The sequence below is a fragment of the Sorghum bicolor genome, chromosome 10 (genome assembly GCF_000003195.3).
Source record: "Sorghum bicolor cultivar BTx623 chromosome 10, Sorghum_bicolor_NCBIv3, whole genome shotgun sequence".
Taxonomy (NCBI): Eukaryota; Viridiplantae; Streptophyta; class Magnoliopsida; order Poales; family Poaceae; genus Sorghum; species Sorghum bicolor.
Genome location: NC_012879.2, coordinates 1 through 22,596, shown reverse-complemented (window position 1 = coordinate 22,596; position 22,596 = coordinate 1). Strand labels below are relative to the sequence as shown.

General features: G+C 44.3%; 3 protein-coding genes across 5 annotated transcripts; 2 read left to right on the top strand and 1 right to left on the bottom strand.

Annotated features, from left to right (window-relative positions):
• On the top strand, nt 2,084-3,977 carry LOC8066404 (bax inhibitor 1). Its single transcript, XM_002437612.2, has 5 exons — nt 2,084-2,411; nt 2,498-2,739; nt 2,942-3,128; nt 3,228-3,383; nt 3,642-3,977. The coding sequence occupies exons 1-5, from the start codon at nt 2,295-2,297 to the stop codon at nt 3,693-3,695; spliced, it is 756 nt and encodes a 251-aa protein (XP_002437657.1). The 5' UTR covers nt 2,084-2,294; the 3' UTR covers nt 3,696-3,977.
• LOC8065350 (uncharacterized membrane protein YjcL) lies at nt 4,115-5,677 on the top strand. Its single transcript, XM_002437611.2, has 3 exons — nt 4,115-4,631; nt 4,709-4,819; nt 4,885-5,677. Exons 1-3 carry the CDS (start codon nt 4,148-4,150, stop codon nt 5,592-5,594), a joined length of 1,305 nt encoding a protein of 434 aa, XP_002437656.1. The 5' UTR covers nt 4,115-4,147; the 3' UTR covers nt 5,595-5,677.
• LOC8069252 (NAC domain-containing protein 69) lies at nt 5,600-9,510 on the bottom strand. Of its 3 annotated transcripts, XM_021449166.1 has the most exons (7): nt 8,983-9,510; nt 8,701-8,895; nt 8,257-8,607; nt 7,661-8,176; nt 7,490-7,589; nt 7,321-7,402; nt 6,129-6,247 (listed from the first exon to the last, which is right to left on the bottom strand). In XM_021449166.1, exons 1-6 carry the CDS (start codon nt 9,490-9,492, stop codon nt 7,329-7,331), a joined length of 1,746 nt encoding a protein of 581 aa, XP_021304841.1. In that variant the 5' UTR covers nt 9,493-9,510; the 3' UTR covers nt 6,129-6,247; nt 7,321-7,328. The 3 variants fall into 3 exon arrangements, with proteins under 3 accessions (XP_002436309.2, XP_021304842.1, XP_021304841.1); XM_002436264.2 differs by lacking the exon at nt 7,321-7,402 and having other exon boundaries at nt 5,600-6,247; nt 8,983-9,508; XM_021449167.1 differs by lacking the exon at nt 7,321-7,402 and having other exon boundaries at nt 5,600-6,247; nt 8,701-8,890; nt 8,983-9,445.

The window sequence follows — 22,596 nt, the reverse complement described above, 5'->3', positions numbered from 1 at the left end:
GAAGAAAACCCTAAGTTCTGAATATATCGTAGCCCGATAAGGTAGGATGGGCCGTAGGATTTCATGGCTTGGCTGGTCCTTAGCTTATTAACCAAGATAGGCATTTTAGAACAACCATTAGGGTAACCGCACATTAACTAAGATGATTTCATTATATTGCCCGTCTCAATTAATCATTAACGTTAACCGAGGTGGTTGCTGGTCTGGTTGCCCAGCCTCGAATAACCAAGGCGGGTAACCAGGCCGCCCGCCCCGGAGTCCAAATGGCAAACGTTGTGTGAAACATTTTTGTGTAGTAGTGTAGTAAGACTTTTATAATACTCAAAAGAAGATCAAAAGAATATATAAAAGGTTGAAACTTCCATAATAAAGCTAGTCCTTTTACCATAGTCACCATCGCATGAGGAATTGGGGTTCTTCATCTGTTAATCACACTTTTCATAATCGTTAGTCATTGAAATACTTCATGAACCTTATTAGTCCTTTGTTTACATTTCTTTCTCACCAAAATCTATCCCTACTACTAAATCGTGAAAATTTCAGTCTGCCAAAAATTAATTTTTTCTGCCGCTCCCGTCGGTCCCCGAGTCGGCCTCGGCACACTGCTCGTCTTTATGGACATCTACGGATTCTTCTACGACGTGATGATGCACCCGCAAAGGTACGGAATCAAACCAGTCCACCAGAGGATGCTGCGACACGGGCCTTCTCGAGGCCGGTCTCCGTCCTCTGCTCTGCAACGGCGTCACCTCCGCCGTCTGCCAGGATGTCGGCGACTACCTCTTCTGGGACAGCTACCACCCCACGGAGAAGGTGTACAAGGTCCTGGCCGACTTCGTCTTCCACAAATACGTCAAGCTCGTCCTCGTCTAGCTCGTCATCAGCATCGATCATTTGATTATTTGATTGATGAATGTAGATCTCCCGACTCTTGGATCGGATATGCTTTGCATTAATTGCATGTTTACTGCTAGCGCTGTATTTAATTACATTTGCTTTCTTCTTCTTCTTCGATCTCTCTATATTTATTTACAATTTATTGCTACTCTCGATCGATTGTCATATTCTGTAAAAAAACAATTTCTAAAGTTATTCTAAGTCAATTTGTTTAAACTTTGACTAAATTTCTATAAAAAATACTAAGATTTATGGTATCAAATTAATATCATTAGATTCATCATAAAATATATTTTTATATGATGCGCATTTTATGTCATAGATGTTGTTACTCTTTTCTATAAAGTTTGCCAAACTTTAAAAATTTGACTCACTAAGAATTGATTCTTTCGTGGGCAGAGGAAGGTCTTGTTTAGTTGGCAAATTTTTAGGATTTCGAGTACTCTAGCACTTTCATTTGTATTTGACAAATATTATCCAATTATGGACTGATTATGCTCAAAAGATTCATCTCACAATTCGTTTATATTTAATACTCCATGCATGTGCCGCAAGATTCGATATGACGGGACAGAGAGAAAAAAAGAATAAAAGTTTTTCTAGAGTTCCCAATGTAAAATCTCTTTTATTTATTAAGAAAAAAGAAAGTATAGGGCCCTAGATGCCAAATGTTTATCCTATTAGTTTACTTTTCTTTTATTATTTAAATCGGCTAAAAATTGATAAATACATAGTAATTCATAGAAAAATCTAAAAAATATAAAATAAATTTTGTTCAGCTCCACATATGTAGATCCATGCAGTAAACAAGCTATATATTATTGTAAATATTAACTATCTAATACCATAGGTGTCATGGTTATCAAAAAAATAAATTATGGACTTTAAATTTTATAAAAAAAATAAATATAAATATAAATAGATATGTAACATTATCTCATCACTTTCTACGGCCATTTAATGTTTTTCTCCCGGTGCAACGCACGTGCATATTTACTAGTTGATGATAGAATTAGATGCTGTAGCCCGGTTGGCATTTTTCCAACGCTACATATGCTCTCCAACTCCAATCCAATCCAATAAAGAAAAAAGATATAAACGGGATGACCAGACAGGCAGGCGAGTAGGATATTGGGCCAAGCCTGAAAGCAAAGAGTGGGCCGCAGCCACGAACAAGTGGTGGGGTGGGTGTGGCCTGGCCCGGACCCGGAGTGACCAACGAACGACTTTTCCATCGTCTCCCCAAGTCCGGTCGTGCTCCGTCTTCGTCTACCTCTCGACTCTGAATAGATAGCAATCTCCAAATCCCCAAGAGCCCCCGGCCGGTCAAATTAGGGTTTCTTCCTGCTTGCTTCACAGGGCCGTCCAGTTTGCGGGTTCTGTCGGTGGCGCTTGCGATGGAGGGCTTCTGGGACGCGCAATCGCAGCGGAGGAGGACGGGCGGCGGTGGCGGCTTCGAATCGCTGAAGCGTCTGGGTCACATCTCACCCGCTGTGCAGTCGCACCTCAAACACGCAAGTCCCTTGTCTCCTTTTCCCCCGCATTCGCATCCCGATTCTCTTCTTACCCTTTGCTTTGACTGATCCCGTTCCGACGGCAGGTTTACCTCACCCTATGCTCCGCGCTGGTCTTCTCTGCGCTCGGCGCCTACCTCCACATCCTCCTCAACGTCGGAGGCACCCTCACGACCGTCGGATGCCTGGCCGCCATCGCCTACCTCATCTCCCTGCCCGCCTCACGGGACCAGGAGAGGAACCGCTTCGCCCTGCTCATGTCTGCCGCGCTCCTTCAAGGCGCCTCCGTTGGCCCGCTCGTCGACCTTGTTATTGACTTCGATCCGAGGTCGATCATCCTTTATTTCACACTACTGATACTGATAGAATTACTGCTGAATGACATGATTGTTTTGTTCGTTCCTCAACTTCCCATCCAGAGTAGCTAGCTTGCTAGAATTTACACCAAAAGAATGATCATCTCTTGAGCTGATTGATAGAGTACTTGTGGTCTGCCTTGTTAAACTGCTTTTGCTCTGCTCATCTACCAGGATTCTCGCGACGGCGTTTGTCGGAACTGCAATTGCTTTTGGATGCTTCTCTGGCGCTGCCATCATCGCCAACCGCAGGGAGTACCTGTACCTTGGTGGTCTGCTTTCATCTGGCCTCTCCATTCTTCTCTGGCTGCAGTTTGCTACTTCAATCTTTGGCCACACCAGCACCACCTTCATGATCGAGGTGAATAAGTTGTCTTCGCCTTGTATTTTTAATAAGAAAGCATGCAACCAAGCTGACTGACTGCATCATGGTCATGGATGGCCACCTGCCCTGCTGCAGCTCTACTTCGGCCTCCTGGTTTTCCTGGGATATATGGTGTTTGACACCCAGGAGATCATTGAGAGGGCGCACGGTGGGGACATGGACTACATCAAGCACGCACTGACTCTCTTCACCGACTTTGTTGCCGTTCTTGTTCGGATTCTTGTCATCATGGTGAGTTGTGTTGTCGTATGTGTGTGTTTTACTCCCTCCGTTCCAAATTATAAGACATTTTGGCTTTTCTAGATAACTAGTTTTTGCTATGCATTTAGATATATAATAATATACACTAGTGTCTTATAATTTGGAGTGGAGGGTGTAAAATTGTACTCTTCTCTCAGGAAATGATTGCTGTTGGATGTAGTACTGGCCATACGTTAGTTGATGGCTGCTGCCTCACACTAAGTTGTTGTTGCTTGGTTGCTTCTGCAGATGAAGAATGCGCAGGAGAAATCCGAAGACGAGAAGAAGAGGAAGAAGCGCTAGCTGCTGACCCAACTATCCTATCTTGTTCCTATGAGAAAACTCTTGGGACTATGTTGGTGGGGTCTTCCCTTGCCTCCTGAGTTTACCAAACTATTGAAACTATGTTGTTGGGGTCTCCCCTTCCTTCCTGAGTTTACCTAACTATGACTATTAGTACTACTAGTATCATGTGTGTAGTTTGTACTGAAGACCAGAAGAAGCTTTGAGCATGCACTTGTTACCTGAATGAATGTACCGATGACTGTTGGCAATGAGTATTTGGTTTGGCTATTGTTATGTTGATTTGCTGGTGATGATGGATGGTGGATGGACAATGAAAATGAGTGGTGGAGTCACTTTTCTGTAAAGTTGGGCGTTCCAATAGAATACTTGGCTGTGTAGCCCCCGTCAGTGTACAGTGCTTGATAGCTTGAGCGAGTCTTTTCCGCATCCGGTCCTGTGCTCAACTCCGGATGGCATCTGCCGTCGCCGTCGCCGTCCCGGCCTTAGGCAGCTCCACCGCTCCGATCCTTGGACACCACCAAAATCAAAAGTGGTCGTGCGGCCTTGTGCCTGGACGGTCGTCGTCTGCCAGAGACAGAGACAGAGTCGGTGGAGTCCGCCAGCGCAAGATCCTTGCTCTGGTGGTGCCGCCGCCCCTCGTTTCGGCGTCTGACCACTGGGGCAACTGGACCTTCCTCCTAAGCACCGCCGCGCTGGGCATCTGGTCGGAGAAGCGGACCCCCGTGGGCAAGGCGCTGAGCGGGGCGCTGGTGAGCGTCCTGCTGGGGCTGGCGGCCAGCAGCGCCGGCGTGGTGGCGGCGGACACCCCGGCCTACCGCGTGGTGCTGGAGTACCTGCTGCCGCTGGCCATCCCGCTGCTGCTGTTCCGCGCGGATCTGCGCCGCGTGCTCCGCTCAACGGGGGCCCTGCTGCTGGCCTTCCTGCTCGGATCTCGTCCGTATTTGTTTTCCGCCTGCCTGCCTGCCTACCTGCTGCTAAGGCTCTGACCTCCGTCATTATTGTGTGTGCAGTGGCAACAACGATTGGCACTGTGGTGGCGTTCCTGCTCGTCCCCATGCGCTCGCTAGGGCCGGATAACTGGAAGATCGCGGCGGCGCTGATGAGCCGCCACATCGGGGGAGGTGAGGTTGACATGCCTCTACCGTACCGTACGTCCTGTTTGCCACTGACTTGTGTTTCATTTCAGCTGTCAACTACGTTGCTGTTTCTGAAGCTCTCGAGGTTTCTCCGTCAGTGCTGGCAGCCGGGCTGGCCGCCGACAACATCATCTGCGCACTCTACTTCACAAGCATCTTTGCAATAGCTGCGAGGATCCCCGCGGAAGACCATTCGGTTGGTGGTGACAGTGACCACCACCAGCAACCCGTTGTGCTTGCCCACAGCGCCGTGGCCATGGCTGCGGCATTCGCCATATGCAAGGCAGGCAAGCTGGCGACGACCGTGCTGGGCGTTCCGGGGGGAAGCCTTCCGTGCATAACAGCAATCGTGGTGGCTTTGGCAACACTGTTCCCTTGCCACCTCGGCGTCCTGGCGCCGTCGGCCGAGCCCGTGGCCGTCATTCTGATGCAGGTCTTCTTCGCTGTTGTGGGAGCCAATGGAAGCATCGGCAATGTCATCAGCACCAGCCCTAGCATCTTTGCCTTCGCTTCCGTGCAGATCGCGGTGCACCTCCTGGTGACCCTTGGCGTCGGGAACCTGCTCGGCCTCCACACCAAGCTGCTGCTCATAGCGTCCAATGCCAACGTGGGCGGCCCCACCACGGCCTGCGGCATGGCCACCGCCAAGGGATGGACCTCACTGGTGGTTCCAGGAATCCTTGCGGGCATCTTTGGGATCGCCATCGCCACCTTCATGGGGATCGCTTTCGGTCTGCTTCTACTCAAACACATGGCATGACAATATGTAGCAGAGACCCGCAGATTGTGCTCTGCATTATATTCTTTTATTTGCATGAACATGATCCATCCACATAATAAGTACAGTAAACTACAACAAACACTTGACGCCACACACATCTCAACGTTTCTAACTCATCCTAGCTACAATATATGCAACACTCACACCTTGCAACTCATCTACACAAGTTCCATCCTATCAACAAGGCAACAGGCTACTTCACAACTCTTACATTTCTGACTCTGTGAAGCCAGCCAAATATACACCGGAGGAGCATTGTGAATCCTACAGACACCTTACCCTGCTCCTTCGGTCCCGAGACTAACAAGGTAAACATGACCACTAGCTACTAATGTACTGTTACCCCTGAATCACAAATGGTAGCTGCTAATGAAACAACTTGTACGAGCTACATTTCCATAATCCTACAAATACAAGGATGACGACGAGGGCCAAAAAGAGCAACCGCACAACTGAACCAATCCGTGCAGACTCTCGTTGTCTTCTCAAGGATGGCACTGCCACTCCAGTCACATGGACGCTCTGCTGCATGCCCTCACGGACATCCTGGCTGGTCTCCTCCGTATGTTCCTGTTTGTGCCGCTGCTTGAGATTGCCTCCATGATGTAGCTCACCATGTAGCAGTGTACCTTCTGCAAAACAAAATTACCAAAATCTCAGATACAGCTCAAGTTGCAGCCATGCAAGTGGGATATCTATTTGCTCCAACATATATTATATGGAGAAGGTCAGGTTTTACAGCATCTTGTTAATAGCATCCCAAGGCAATACAGGCAGAACTGTCTCTGGTCACATGCCATTGAGTATTAATGTGAAAAGCTAACTTTAGACTCTACGATATGAGGAAGCAATCCAACTGTTTTTTTTTTCCTAACAGAAGTGACCCCACAGCCCAAGTTGTGTAAAAGCCACTGATAAGAGCATAGCTTTGCAATTTGCCGCAAATAAATGAGGAAAAAGCAAATCAATGTGTGAAGTCTGAAAAAAAAACCGAGACCGAAACACCCAAACATTCAGTCGTCGATTCTTATATCAGTCTCAAGTTTGGAAACATCAATTTTTATAGAAGCCTATTCGGTCTGCACCACTGAATACCCGAATTCCCGAAGTACCCGAACTATCGTCATCATCTGCTATTCTGCTCGTCCTTATCCCCAAGTCCCCACCACCATTTGCTCTCTGCCTCCCGATCTCGTGTCCTCCGCCTGGCCGCCTGAGGGAAATGGCACCCCACAGCTGGTGTGCAGCATGCCAGCACCAGTCTCCGTCCCACCACCTGCTCGGCACTTCCTTTGTGCTGCCATCTGAGTTGCAGTCTCCTCTCAATCGTGCCCCTCTGAGTTGTCTCCTATCTCCTCTCAATAGCGCCCCTCGTGCTGCAGCATCTTGCCTTCGTGCCTCATGCTCATCGCTCGAAATCAACGCCAGCTACATGGACCCTGCGCTTTTCCCATCCACCATCCATCCGCAATGACCGCCTGGACAGAGATCCACCACCATGTATTCCTTCCGGCCTCTATCTGGCTTCAGCACCAAGATGGGTATGCCAGGGATCCTCTACAGCCCCATCTATATTATTGTATCTACTCATCTCGGTTTGTTCGGTCAGAACCCAAGACCGAATCCTCGGTTCACTGATACTCCCATGCTAACTTCAGTTCTCAATATCTAAAGACTGAATAAAAAGAAGACCAAAAAACCCGACCCAAAATGTCAGGTAGCAATGAACGCCCATCCTGAGTGTGAAGAACTCCATGGAATATACAAAATATTTTTGACCTCGCTACCTGAACCATAGTTTTTTTTATAATTAATATTATATCCTAAGTTCAGAGAGCACAAGAGCCATTTTAATGGAAATTGCAATATACTACCATCAAGTGTGAAATCTTGTAGCTTTTCTGTAATTTCCGTCGATGAAACTACTTGAGTAGGTATCACCCCTCCACCTTGAATATGCATTGCTTCTCCAGCCTGATCAAGACCATATTAATCCAGTTAATACTAGCGTCAGTAAATGGAGTTATGGGAAGGTAGAGTCGAACCATAGATTGGGAGAACACATTGGCATAATCCTCGTTATTGTTGGTGGATGAACTGTCTGTGCTGTAACATAATCCTGCTTCATCTTCACCCTCCAAATGAGAAGTTAGTACAGGCTCAATTACTGATGCCCTCTGAATAGAGTGCACAAGGCGGATCCTTCTTGGTGCATTCCCTTGGTGTGGATCCTTAGAAGGTTCCGCTGCCCATCCTTGGAGTCCATTAAAGACATCTGAATCTGAAATGTCAATCCTAGCCGGTGCTACCATACCATTGAACAAGTGCTGGGGATAAGGAGTCAAGGAAGCTGCAGAGCACAAGGCTCCACTATTTGGTGGTTCCGTTTCAGGAATGAATGCCGATTGAAGTTGATATTGGTTGTAAAAGTGGGACACTTGAGCTGATGCATTGGAAGCCAAGTTACTCTGAGCTCCTGTGTGATGATTAATATTGTCTTTATCAGCTTGTAGTATTTTGGTTGCAGAACAGGAAGCAGCAGCACCTGTGTCATCTGTACCCTTTGTTTGAAAAGGAAACTAGGAATTATGTTGAGGCATGAATCCCAAGATGGATAAAGTGAAGACAAAATGATCCTAACCTTGATTAGGAGCAACGTTTCAGAACCAACTTTTCCACGGCTATTTTCAGCCAATCTCTTGCTGTTTGAGCTGTTGTCTAGAATGGGTAGAGAAGTAGGGTGGGGCTCAACATTTACAGTGGCCTGCTCAACCATATCAGCCAAACAAGGGCTGGCCAACAAGTCCTCCAGATCCTGATGAGCAATGATACTATCTATATACACTGAAAGATCTTGCTCGCCAGCATTGCCAAGAAAAGGATGATCAGTGTAAGGACGCATCGGAGAGGTGATTGTAGGGAATCCGTCGAATTTATGCTCACGCTGTAAGTCTGGAAGCTGGGATAACACATCCAGAAGATGATCATCTCCCTGCTTTAGGTTACAGTTACACCATGAATCAATATGCAGCGTGCATTGGCATGAGATCTTAACTTAGACCAATGCAAGGGTACTCTACTGCACCTGGTTGGATGTTGGCTCATTGCTACTGACAGTTGCAAGAAGATGAGACATTTTGGCAGAAGCCGGCTGGCTCAAATTCTCAGCTTTCACCGCTGGCGCGATTGCCGGAGATGATGTGGACGGTGAATCAGCGGCATCTGAGGCTTCGGATTCCCCCTCGTTCTTGTTGAATAGGCGGTAGAGCACGAAGCTACCCTGTCGATAGAGTAGAAACAAAGAAATGATTGTAATCAGCCCGGGGCAGCAGTAGTCAAATGGAAATGGGTAGCCAGCAAAACAAACGTTTTGGCCTTGCTGGAGCTGGGGCTCGGCCGTGCGGTACTCGTGCATGATCCAAGCGGTGCGGTGGCCTCGGGGCGCCCTGCCTCTGTGGAAGACGAGCGTCTTCTTGACGCCGATGAGGGTCCCTGCTCGGCGCGAGCGGATGAGGCGGTCCTTGCCCGTGGCCTTCCAGTACCCGGCAGCGGTGGAGCGGTTGGAGCGGTGGCCGCCGGGGTACTTGCGGTCGAGGGGCGCGAAGAAGAACCACTCGGGGTCGCCGGACCTGATGAGGGCCTTAGCGGGCAGCTCCCAGGGCTCGCACGCCGAGAGGTCGACATCGGGGATGAGGAGCAGGTCCGCGTGCGCGTGACCCGCGATTTTGGGCTTGAGGTAGTGCCGCACCAGCTCCTCGTCCGTCGGGCGGAAGCGGAACCCTACCGGCAAAGCCGCCGGAAGCTGCGGCGGCGGCTGCATAGCTTTCGACCCTCCTTTCCCCGCTGCGCTGGCAGAGGAGATTGAAGTAGAAGGCATGACAGGGGCCACCGGGACATTTACATTTTTACCATTATTAAGAATGCCACCTATCCGAATATCACTCTTAGATAGGCCTGGGCAAATTACCCAATACCCATTACCCGTACCCGAATTACCCGGATCCAAACCCGAATTACCCGAACCCGAGGTACCCGATCCTAAATTCGGATAGCGATTTTGATTACCCGAAATTAGTTTGGGTAATTCGGGTAATATCCCCCGGTACCCGAACTACCCGAATTACCCGAATATTTGTCTATATCTTTGTATTTATCATGTGTTGATAGTTAAATATTAGAACATATCAATTTATTATAATATAATTCTCTTTGTTCGAACAAGTGATAGTAACATATTATTCTCTACAAAATGCTATTGAAATTCTATACAAATTGCTGCTGAAATTATATATAAATTGCTATTGAAATTTTGTATAGTGTGTTGTTTTTTGAAAATTCGGGTAAATCGGGAATACCCGAACCCGAACCCGAATTAGCGGGTACCCGAAATTGCGGGTAGTGTTTTTTCGGAACTAATATCGGGTAACAATTTTCATTACCCGAATTTTGAATTACCCGACCCGAAAAAATCGGGTAACCCGAATGCCCAGGCTTACTCTTAGAATTGCTCTTACATATATACCATTCAAGAGAGAAGAAATTTTAGGCCTTGTTTAGTTCCAAAATATTTTGCAAAATGGACACTGTAGCTTTTTCGTTTGTATTTGACAAATATTATCCAATCATGGACTAACTAGGCTCAAAAGATTTATCTCGTCAATTCCGACCAAACTGTGCAATTAGTTTTTATTTTTGTCTATATTTAGTACTTCATGCATGTGTCTAAAGATTCGATGTGACGAGGAATCTGAAAAATTTTGCAAAATTTTTTGGGAACTAAGGGCCTGTTTAGATTGGGAACGAAAAATTTTTGGGTGTCACATCGGATGTGTCGGAAGGATGTCGGGAGGGGTTTTTAGAAACTAATAAAAAAATAAATCACATACCTCGTCAGGAAACTGCAAGACAAATTTATTAAGCATAATTAATCTGTCATTAGCATATGTGGGTTACTGTAGCATTTAAGGCTAATCATGGAGTAACTAGGCTTAAAAGATTCGTCTCGCGATTCTCAACTAAACTGTGTAATTAATTTATTTTTTTATCTACATTTAATGTTCCATGCATGTGTCTAAAGATTCGATGGGATGGATGAAAAAATTTTAGGTGGAAAACTAAACAGGGCCTAAACAAGGCCTTACAAGTTTATCAAAAACAGACCTTTTTGCTGGTGTGGCGTGCCAGGTCAGGGTGCCAGCGTGGCGATGCATTGCGAAAAGACGAAGCTGCCCTTGCCTTGCTCCTTTCTCTCTCCCTCTCTGACAGCATGGTCCCATAGCTCCTCTCACCGCCATGTGGGCCCAACTTGTCAACTTCATCCCCAACCTCCCGCACGAGCAACTCTGGTGCTAGCGCGAGCAGCTCCGCCACGGCCCCTCCCTCTCCAACAGCCACCACAGCCGAGCGCTTGCGCACCTCCTTCCCGGCGGCCACGAAGGGAGTTGTATGTGGTGGTGCAGTAGATGAGGAGCCAAGAGATGGTCTCATAAAGCACGGGAGAGATCTCATGGCGAACAGCAAGCAGCAGGAGTGGCGAACCTGACCTGGATTCGAGCTGCCTTGGTGTGGAGGACGCGGGCGAGGGCATCTGGCTGCTTGTGCTCGTCGCGTGCGTACAGGGACGAAGATGGCTTCCTCTGCTGATGTCGGTGGCTGGTGCCACATCGGGCAGCAGGCATGACAGGGTCACGGGCTGGTGTGGCGCACAAGGCGACCAGCGCTACCGCCGGGTGGAGCTAGCATCACGCGCGTTGCCTTTCTTGTCGTCCTCGACCGCTCGAGTTTGCTGTTGTGCAAGAGTTTCTTCGGCGAGGGTCCGTGCAAGGTGTATGTGCTAATGAAGATAGATGGAGAAGCCCCGATGGCCATATATGCATATACGTTCTTCTTAAGTCAGATGGAGAAGCTCCATGCGACACCCATGATGGTGGCGATGCGTCAAACCGAAGTCCTGACATCCCTGCTTCAGGTGTTGGAGGTGGGAGATGAAGCTGACGAGTTGGGTCCACATGGCGGTGAGAGGAGATGTGGGACCCTGTCGTCAGAGAGGGAGAGAGAGCAGCAGAGCAAGGGTAGCTTCGTCTTTTCACAATGCATCGCCATGCTGGCACCTTGACCTGGCACGCCACAGCAGCAAAAAGGTTCATTTTTGGTAAACTTGTAAGATTTCTTCTCTCTCCAATGGTATATATGTAAGGGCGATTCTAAGAGTGATATTCGGATAAGTGGCATTCTTAATAATGGTAAAAATGTAAATATCCCGGCCGCCTTGGGCTGATCATGGGCTGCATCTTCTCTTCTCAAACCACTACCACCACCACCACCAGTCCACCACCACCCCCTCACCCCAAAACTATCGACTACGGTCTTGTTTAGTTCCAAAATTTTTTACAAAATAGGAATAGTAACACTTTCATTTGTATTTGGGCCTTGTTTAGTTCCCAAAAAATTTTGCAAAATTTTTTAGATTCTCCGTCACATCGAATCTTTAGACACATGCATGAAGTACTAAATATAGACAAAAATAAAAACTAATTGCACAGTTTGGTCGGAATTGACGAGACAAATCTTTTGAGCCTAGTTAGTCCATAATTGGATAATATTTGTCAAATACAAACGAAAAAGTTACAGTGTCCATTTTGCAAAATATTTTGGAACTAAACAAGGCCTTGACAAATATTGTCCAATTATGGACTAACTAGGTTCAAAAGATTCGTCTCGTCAATTTCGACCAAACTGTGCAATTAGTTTTAATTTTCATCTTTAATACTCCATGCATATGTCTAAAGATTTGATGTGACGGGGAATCTAAAAAATTTTGCAAAATTTTTGGGAAACTAAACAAGGCCTACTTTACTCCCAAACTATAAAACTAAATATTCTACCTTTAAATTTTCTAAAACCGGTCAAATAACCCCCTCGAGCAGTTTAAAAGGTTGCTTTTGTCCTTTTCTTTTTATTTATTTTTATTAAATCTTTGAAAAATCATAAAACGGGAAATCTAATTTTTTTACTCTCGATGAGTATCTACACAGTGAATATATAATGTAGTATTGCTTTAGTACAAAGTTTTTATTATAGCTTCGTATCTATGTTTTTCCGTAATTAATTAAAATATTCATATATGAATTATAGAAAAATATAGATTTAAAGTTACAACAAAAACTTTATACTAAAGCATAGTATATTATATATTCATGTAGATCTACTCATCTGGAGTCCAACAAAATTAGATTGTTTTATTTTATGATTTTTCTATGATTTGTTATGAATTTTCAAAGATTCGGTAAAAATAAATAAAAAAGAAAAAGACAAAATCACCCTCCAAAACCACTCGAGAGGGTTATTTGACCGGTTTTGAAAAGTTCAGAGATAGAATATCCAGTTTTATAGTTTAGGGGCGAAGTAGACTTGTCAGGTATCATAACCCGGGGTACCCAAGGCAAGAGCTAAAGATCTCATTCTCCCCTTTTTACAGTAGGCCGAATAGGCTATATAGTCATTCCTCGCTTCACCAGAGACCCGATCACCAAGCCTTGATGAAATCGAGACCAGCCTACCAGTTCCGTCTTGCCCGAGACTCAACCCTTAGTTCTCGGGCCAGATTGAACCATCTCCGCCTCGCCCAAGGTCCGATACTGGAGCCTTGGAGAACACAGAGTGATTTATGCCTCACCCGACCCCAGGGCTCGAGCGCTTTTCCCCCATTGGTGTGCTCGAGACATCCTATAACGTCATCCACTACAAAACCATGGAGCAGCAAGATGGGACACAGGTTAAATCCCCACGCTCACGCTCATGATGCGTAGAGCAACGCATAACAAATATTGTGCTATCCACTCCCGTCGCTGTGCTACCTACTCCCCTGTGTTATCCACTCCCATCGCTGTGCTACCTACTCCCGTCACTATACGTACGACCGAGTATAGAGACGACGCTCAGATGTCAATTAGGCTCCTATAGCCACGCATCCATTGGATTCTAGGACGTGGTCCGTGGGGGAGGAGGCCTCGAGTGTCCATGTTGGATAGTGAACAGAGGTCGGCACGACTGCTACAGGTATGGACATCCCATCCATAGAGCCAGTATGGCTCGACATGAAAGCTAGTGGAATAGGTGCACCCATACGACGACTACAACCAACTGCACCGTATTGAATGTAGAGCCACTCTACCACTATATGACACCATACCTCACCCCAACCTTTGATCGAGATCATAGCACTATAACACGAACACATGTATCCACTACCCCCTTAAGAACTATAAAAGGAAAGGGCAAGACCCTACTGAAAGGCGAGCTACAACAAGCCACACACCCAGATATTCACAGGAGAGCAAGAGCACGCTGCCACCCATATTCATCTTCTCACTCACGGTGCCGAGACCTAGGACATGTTCCTTCTCTCACACCTAACTTGTAACCCCTACTACAAGCCCTTTAGTGCATGATAGAGTCTTTGTCATAGCGTGTCACAGCTACAGGGCCATTGTCACAGCCTGTCACAGCTATAGGGTCCTTGTGATAGCCTGTCATAGCTACAGAGCCCTTATCACAGCTTGTCATAGCTAAAGAGCCTTTGTCATAGCTTGTCACAGCAACAGGGTCCTTGTTAACGCTTGTCACAGCTAGATTGTCCCTATCACATCTCAGGAGACCTTGTCACAACTTGAGGGAACCTATCACAGCTATAGAGACCCTATCACAGCTTGAGGGACCCTATCACAGCATGATGGAACCTATCACACCTATAGAGAGCCTGTCGCAGCTAGATGGAACCTATCACAACTGAAAAAAATTTAAGTCTCTAAACCATGGTAAAATTTTAGACTTTTCCATACTCTTATGTGTCCAAACCATAGTAAAATTCTATGTGTTCAAGGCATGGTAACATTTTTTTGTGAAAGCTTGAGGACCGATAGGTCACACCTAGGGAGACCCTATCACAGCTCGAGAGAGCCTGTCACAACTTGGGGAACCTATCACAGCTATAGGGACCCGTCACAGTTAAATCTAGGTCTCCAAATCATGGTAAAATTTTAGATTTTTCTATACTTTTATGTGTCCAAACCATAGTAAAATTTTATATATTCAAGGCATGATAATATTTTTTGTGAAAGCTTGAGGACCGATAGGTCACACCTGGAGGGACCCTACCACACCTAGAGGGACCCTATCACAGCTCAAGAGAGCCTGTCACAACTTGGGGAAAACTATCATAGCTATAGGGACCTGTCATAGCTAAAAACATGTAGGTCTCCAAATTATGGTAAAATTCTAGATTTTTTCATACTTTTATGTGTCAAAACTATAGTAAAATTCCATGTGTTCAAGGCATGGTAATATTTTTTGTGAAAGCTGGAGGACCGATAGGTCAAAGATTGAGGGAACCTGCCACACCTGGAGGGACCCTATCACAGCTCGAGAGAACCTGTCACATAACTTGGGAGAACCTATCACAACTATAGGGACCCGTCACACGTGAAAAAATCTAGGTCTCCAAATCATGGTAAAATTCTAGACTTTACTATACTTTTATATGTCCAAATCATAGTAAAATTTCATGTGTTCAAGGTATGATAATATTTTTTGTGAAAGCTTGAGGACCGACAAACCCTATCACAGCTAGAGAGAGCCTATCATAGCTTGGGAGAACCTATCACAACTATAGGGACCCATCACAACTGAAAAAAATCCAGGTCTCTAAACCATGATAAAATTCTAGACTTTTCCATACTTTTATGTGTGTCCAAAACTGTAGTAAAACTCCATGTGTTCAAGGCATGATAATATTTTTTATAAAAGCTTGAGGATCGACAGGTCACACCTGGAGGGACCCTATCACAGCTATAGAGACCCGTCACAGCTCGAGCCTGTCATAGCTCGGGGGAACCTATCATAGCTATAGGGACCCACCATAGCTGAAAAAAACTAGGTCATCAAACCATGGTAAAATTCTAGACTTCTCCATACTTTTATGTGTCCAAACTGTAGCAAACTTCCATGTGTTCAAGACATGATAATATTTTTTTGTTATAGCTTGAGGACCGATAGGTCACACCTGGAGGGACCCTACCACACCTGGAGGGACCCTATCACAGCTCGAGAGAACTTGTCACAGCTTGGGAGAACCTATCACAACTATAGGGACCCATCACTCTGAAAAAATCTAGGTCTCCAAACTATGATAAAATTTTAGACTTTTTCATACTTTTATGTGTCCAAACTGTAATAAACTTCCATGTGTTCAAGGCATGGTAATATTTTTTGTTTTAGCATGAAGACCAACAGGTCACACCTAGAGAGACCCCACCACACCTAGATGGACCCTATCATAGCTCGAGAGAGCCTGTCACACCTTGAGGGAACCTATCACAACAATAGGGACCCATCATAGTTGAAAAAATCTAGGTCTCTAAATTATGGTAAAATTCTAGTTTTTTCCATACTTTTATGTGTCCAAATCGTAGTAAAATTCCATGTGTTCAAGGCATGGAAATATTTTTGTGAAAGCTGGAGGACCGATAGGTCATAGCTAGTGGGACCCTACCACACCTTTAGGGACCCTATCACAGCTCGAGAGAGCCTATCACAGGTTGGGGGAACCTATGACAGCTATTACATGCCTTGAATACATGGAATTTTACTATGGTTTGGACACATAAAAGTATGAAAGTCTAGAATTTTACAATGGTTGAGTCCTAGATTTTTTCACCTATGACAGGCTCTCTCGAGCTGTGATAGGGTTCCTCGAGGTGTGACACGCTCTCTCGAGCTATGATAGGGTCCCTCTAGGTGTGATAGGGTCCCTCTAGCTATGACCTGTCGGTCTATAAGTTTTCACAAAAAATATTATCATGCCTTCAACACATAAAATTTTCTATAGTTTGGACATATAAAAGTATAGAAAACTCTAGAATTTTACCATGATTTGGAGACATAGATTTTTTCAGCTATGACGGGTCCCTATAGCTGTGATATGATCCCCCAAGCTGTGACAGGTTCTCTGGAGCTGTGATAGGGTCCCTCCAGGTGTGGTAGGTTCCCTCAATCTATTACCTATCGGTCCTTTAGCTTTCACAAAAAATATTACCATGCCTTAAACACATGGAATTTTACTACGGTTTTGACACATAAAAGTATGGAAACGTCTAGAATTTTACCATGATTTGGAGACCTAGATTTTTTTAGCTATGATGGGTCCCTATAGCTGTGATAGGTTTCCCTAAGCTGTGACAGGCTCTCTCGAGCTGTGATAGGGTCCCTCCAGGTATGGTAGGGTCCCTCCAGGTGTGACCTGTCGGTCCTCAAGCTTTCAAAAAAAATATTATCATAGCTCGAACACATGGAATTTTATTATGGTTTGGACACATAAAAGTATGAAAAAGCCTAGAATTTTACCATGGTTTGGTGACCTAGACTTTTTCAGCTATGACGTGTCCCTATAACTGTGATAGCTTCCACCAAGCTGTGAGAGGCTCTCTCAAGCTGTGATAGGGTCCCTCTAGGTGTGACCTATAGGTCCTCAACCTTTCACAAAAAACATTACCATGCCTTGAACATATGGAATTTTACTATGGTTTGAACACATAAAAGTATGGAAAAGTATAGAATTTTATCATAGTTTGGAGTCCTAGACTTTTTTAGCTGATAGAGTGGTCCTCAAGCTTTCACAAAAAATATTACCACACTTTGAACACAAGGAATTTTACTATAGTTTGGACACATAAAAGTATGGAAAAGTCTAGAATTTTACCATGGTTTGGAGTCCTAGACTTTTTCAGCTGTGATATTCTATCTCGAGCTGTGACAGGGTCCCTCGAGTTGTGATGGGGTCCCTCTAGCTATGAACTATTGGTCCTCAAGCTTTCACAAAAAAATATTACCATACCTTGAACACATAGAATTTTACTATGGTTTGGACACATAAAAGTATGTAAAAGTCTAGAATTTTACCATGGTTTGGAATCTTAGACTTTTTCAGCTGTGATAGGCTATCTCGAGCTGTGACAGGGTCCCTCGAGGTGTGATGGGGTCCCTCTAGCTATGAACTATTGGTCCTCAAGCTTTCAAAAAAAAATATTACCATACCTCGAACACATGAAATTTTACTATGGTTTGGACACATAAAAGTATGGAAAAGTCTAGAATTTTACCATGGTTTGGAGTCGTAGACTTTTTCAGTTGTGATAGGCTATCTCGAGCTGTGACAGGGTCCCTCGAGGTGTGATGGGGTCCCTCTAGCTATGAACTATTAGTCCTCAAGCTTTCAAAAAAAATATTACCATACCTTGAACACATGGAATTTTACTATGGTTTGGACACATAAAAGTATGGAAAAGTCTAGAATTTTACCATGGTTTGGAGTCCTAGACTTTTTCAGCTGTGATGGCTCTCTCGAGCTGTGATAGGGTCCCTCTAGCTATGACCTATTGGTCCTCAAGCTTTCAAAAAAAATATTACCATACCTTGAACACATGGAATTTTACTATGGTTTGGACACATAAAATTATGGAAAAGTCTAGAATTTTACCATGGTTTGGAGTCCTAGACTTTTTCAACTGTGATAGGCTATCTCGAGCTGTGACAGGGTCCCTCGAGGTGTGATGGGGTCCCTCTAGCTATGAACTATTGGTCCTCAAGCTTTCATAAAAAATATTACCATACCTTGAACACATGAAATTTTACTATGGTTTGGACACATAAAAGTATGGAAAAGTCTAGAATTTTACCATGGTTTGGAGTCCTAGACTTTTTCAGCTGTGATGGCTCTCTCGAGCTGTGATAGGGTCCCTCTAGCTATGACCTATTGGTCCTCAAGCTTTCACAAAAAAAATATTACCATACCTTGAACACATGGAATTTTACTATGGTTTGGACACATAAAAGTATGGAAAAGTCTAGAATTTTACCATGGTTTGGAGTCCTAGACTTTTTCAGCTGTGATAGGCTATCTCGAGCTGTGACAGGGTCCCTCGAGGTGTGATGGGGTCCGCTAGCTATGAGCTATGAACTATTGGTCCTCAAGCTTTCACAAAAAAATATTACCATACCTTGAACACATGGAATTTTACTATGGTTTGGACACATAAAAGTATGGAAAAGTCTAGAATTTTACCATGGTTTGGAGTCCTAGACTTTTTCAGCTGTGATATTCTATCTCGAGCTGTGACAGGGTCCCTCGAGTTGTGATGGGGTCCCTCTAGCTATGAACTATTGGTCCTCAAGCTTTCACAAAAAAATATTACCATACCTTGAACACATGGAATTTTACTATGGTTTGGACACATAAAAGTATGGAAAAGTCTAGAATTTTACCATGGTTTGGAATCTTAGACTTTTTCAGCTGTGATAGGCTATCTCGAGCTGTGACAGGGTCCCTCGAGGTGTGATGGGGTCCCTCTAGCTATGAACTATTGGTCCTCAAGCTTTCAAAAAAAAATATTACCATACCTCGAACACATGGAATTTTACTATGGTTTGGACACATAAAAGTATGGAAAAGTCTAGAATTTTACCATGGTTTGGAGTCGTAGACTTTTTCAGTTGTGATAGGCTATCTCGAGCTGTGACAGGGTCCCTCGAGGTGTGATGGGGTCCCTCTAGCTATGAACTATTAGTCCTCAAGCTTTCAAAAAAAATATTACCATACCTTGAACACATGGAATTTTACTATGGTTTGGACACATAAAAGTATGGAAAAGTCTAGAATTTTACCATGGTTTGGAGTCCTAGACTTTTTCAGCTGTGATGGCTCTCTCGAGCTGTGATAGGGTCCCTCTAGCTATGACCTATTGGTCCTCAAGCTTTCAAAAAAAAATATTACCATACCTTGAACACATGGAATTTTACTATGGTTTGGACACATAAAATTATGGAAAAGTCTAGAATTTTACCATGGTTTGGAGTCCTAGACTTTTTCAACTGTGATAGGCTATCTCGAGCTGTGACAGGGTCCCTCGAGGTGTGATGGGGTCCCTCTAGCTATGAACTATTGGTCCTCAAGCTTTCATAAAAAATATTACCATACCTTGAACACATGGAATTTTACTATGGTTTGGACACATAAAAGTATGGAAAAGTCTAGAATTTTACCATGGTTTGGAGTCCTAGACTTTTTCAGCTGTGATAGGCTATCTCGAGCTGTGACAGGGTCCCTCGAGCTGTGACGAGGAGTATGCCGTCATCTTCAACTCATTCGACGTCGGCCGCCTGTGTTGCCAGGGAGGAGGAAGAAGAAGAAGAAGTGGAACTGGGATTGGATCGAGATGGAAGCTGGGATGGAGTCATTAAGTTATTACAACCCAAGTTCGAAGTAGCGGAAGCAAAATAATTACACACACTTGTTCCAAAGTTCAGTTCACAAGTTTTTATTATTGCCAGAGTCTACACCATCCTTCCAAAAGCAACAGGCACGAGTTTGTTAGAGAACCGTGCCCAACGGTTAGTCCTCATCCCCAGCGGGATGGAGACAGGTCTTGCAGAAGCCGTCATAAAAGATGTCATCTGCAACAGGTGGGAATAAACCCTGAGTACGAGAATGTACTCAGCTAGACTTACCCGTCTAGTAAAACATAAAAGACACCAAGGATCATGCAAGGCTACTATATAAAAGTAGAGCTGGTTGACTCGACATTTTGCCAAAAGCCTTTATTAAGACTAACCCAATGTAAGAGCATCGTATTTATTTATCATCAGTCTACCACTAGATTAGCACCTGTACTACAACACATCACTTGATTATTACAAGCAATAATAACCATATCAATTTCATCATATGTTCTTCTTGCTATCAGCATTATCATGAACCAAGTTCATTAGTGAATGCTACGTTTGCCGCTGCTCTGTCAAGTTCTCACTGACCGGGAGAGACGGCGATCAGCGCCGCACTCCCAGGGCTACCACTCTGCCAGGGAGGTCAGGAATTTTAAGTCACCTGCCTTTTGGGCTTACGCCAATGGTCCCCCGCACACCGCACTTCCTCCGGTAGTGCGCACTTTATACTTGCTGGTCTTCCGGCCTGAGTTATACTACTCGGCTTCGCGGTCGGAACGAGTTATCCGGCCAACTAAGTGTTAGGCATGCGTTCAACATGACAAGAGAACGTACAACGATCGGTCCTTAGCTGCCACAGACGGAGTTACTACAAACTTGCAAATCTCCGCCCGGCTTAAGTCAAATTAATCAGGTTCCAGCCACGATAGCACATATAGACCATCGTGATCCGACATAACCCTATATCGCGCAGGTGACAGGAAATCACCCGACTTCTACCGTTTAAGCATGGCTAAGCTGCTACTCGATCCTAACTCTACAACCAGGGTGTGGTGAGTTATCTGGACAAGGATGGAGTAAAATGCAGCAAAGGTTTCATCACAACTCCTATACTTAATGCACCAATAGATATAACATATTAAGTAAACTTTCAAAAGTAAAGGGAGGCTTAGAAAGCTCCGGGGCTTGCCTTTCACGAACGAGGCTGGCTCGTGACTTGGGCACTCAACTTCTTCTTCGGGCTCCTCGGGTCCGACTTGCCGGACCTCTACCTCGTGACTGCCTTCCTAGCCTTCGGGGTTCACTTGCAGCTCGAAGGAGGCTGCCACGTCCGATGCACCTATTGCATGCTCGAGGAATAAGAAGGTGTGCATACAAAAGAATGAATGCTTGATAACATAAGTGACTCACTGGACACTTATTTACGGAGCAATAGTTATACAAGTTCACACAAGTTAATAAGTTAACTTAGCCCAAGCCTATCATGATAGCCTATAACAGCAAGCAACATAGAACGGAAGTAGCTCAGTAAATAGATCATCACTATTACCACAACGACCCAACAAACTAAAGTAAGGACATTCTGGAAAGCTTATGAAATTGTCTACAAATCACCTTTAAACATCACAACAAGATTCATATATTAAACCAGTCATTTTAAACAAAGTTCCAGGTTCTGTCCCAGAAAAACAAAGAGCACCTATTTCTGGAACCCAGACAAGTTGCCCAGAAAACCAAATTATCATTAAGCAAAAGTTAAATTACTCCCTTGCTGTCCAGAACAGCCTTTACCCCTTTAATTAATTATTTGATGACATAACCAAAACATAAACCATGCCAACCACATGGCTTATGAGCACAAGCATATCACAAGGTTACCAGAGCATGAGATGATAACCCTCAAACATATACTTAACAAGGCATTTATTAATTAATTCTAGAAAAGAGCATAATTACAAGATACTAGTCAAAGTGCTCAGAAAAAACCTACAAAATTTACAGAAGCACAAGTATAGCATCAAAGCATCACCAAAGAAATTTCAGAGCAATTGCACATACCAAATTAAAGATATACATTTAACATGTAACTAGTTGCTTATTTCATAAATTGGAAAACATGACTTATATGGTGCCAAACAACAGATTTCAGATTAATTACATATGAGGAATACCATAAACAGGTTTACTACCAAAGTAGAGTACCAGCATAAGTACCAATTATTTCATATAATTTAATCAAGGAAACAAGCCACATTTCAATCATAAATTACATATCAAAGTTGAATTACTCCAAAAATCATGAAATATTTATCATAGCATTCTAGTATCACACAGAGACTACCATAAAATTTTCATGGCAAACTAAGCAGTATAACAAGAGATATGAATTTATCCCAGATTAATAAGATTAAATCCTTAATAAATATTTTCCCAGAAAACATAGTTCATTTTATATTTTTATTAACAACTAGCCATCTCAAGGAATACCACAAAATTGGTTACACAATTTTTGGATCTCAGAAACAGGGAGATATGATTTTTGCAAGATAGCCATAAATCCGGATTTTGAATAAAAAAAGGAGAGGGTTTAGGGTTTAGGGTTTTAGGGTTTAGGGTTATAGGGTTATAGGGTTTAGGGTTTTAGGGTTTAGGGTTTTAGGGTTTAGGGTTTAGGGTTTTAGGGTTTAGGGTTTAGGGTTTAGTGTTA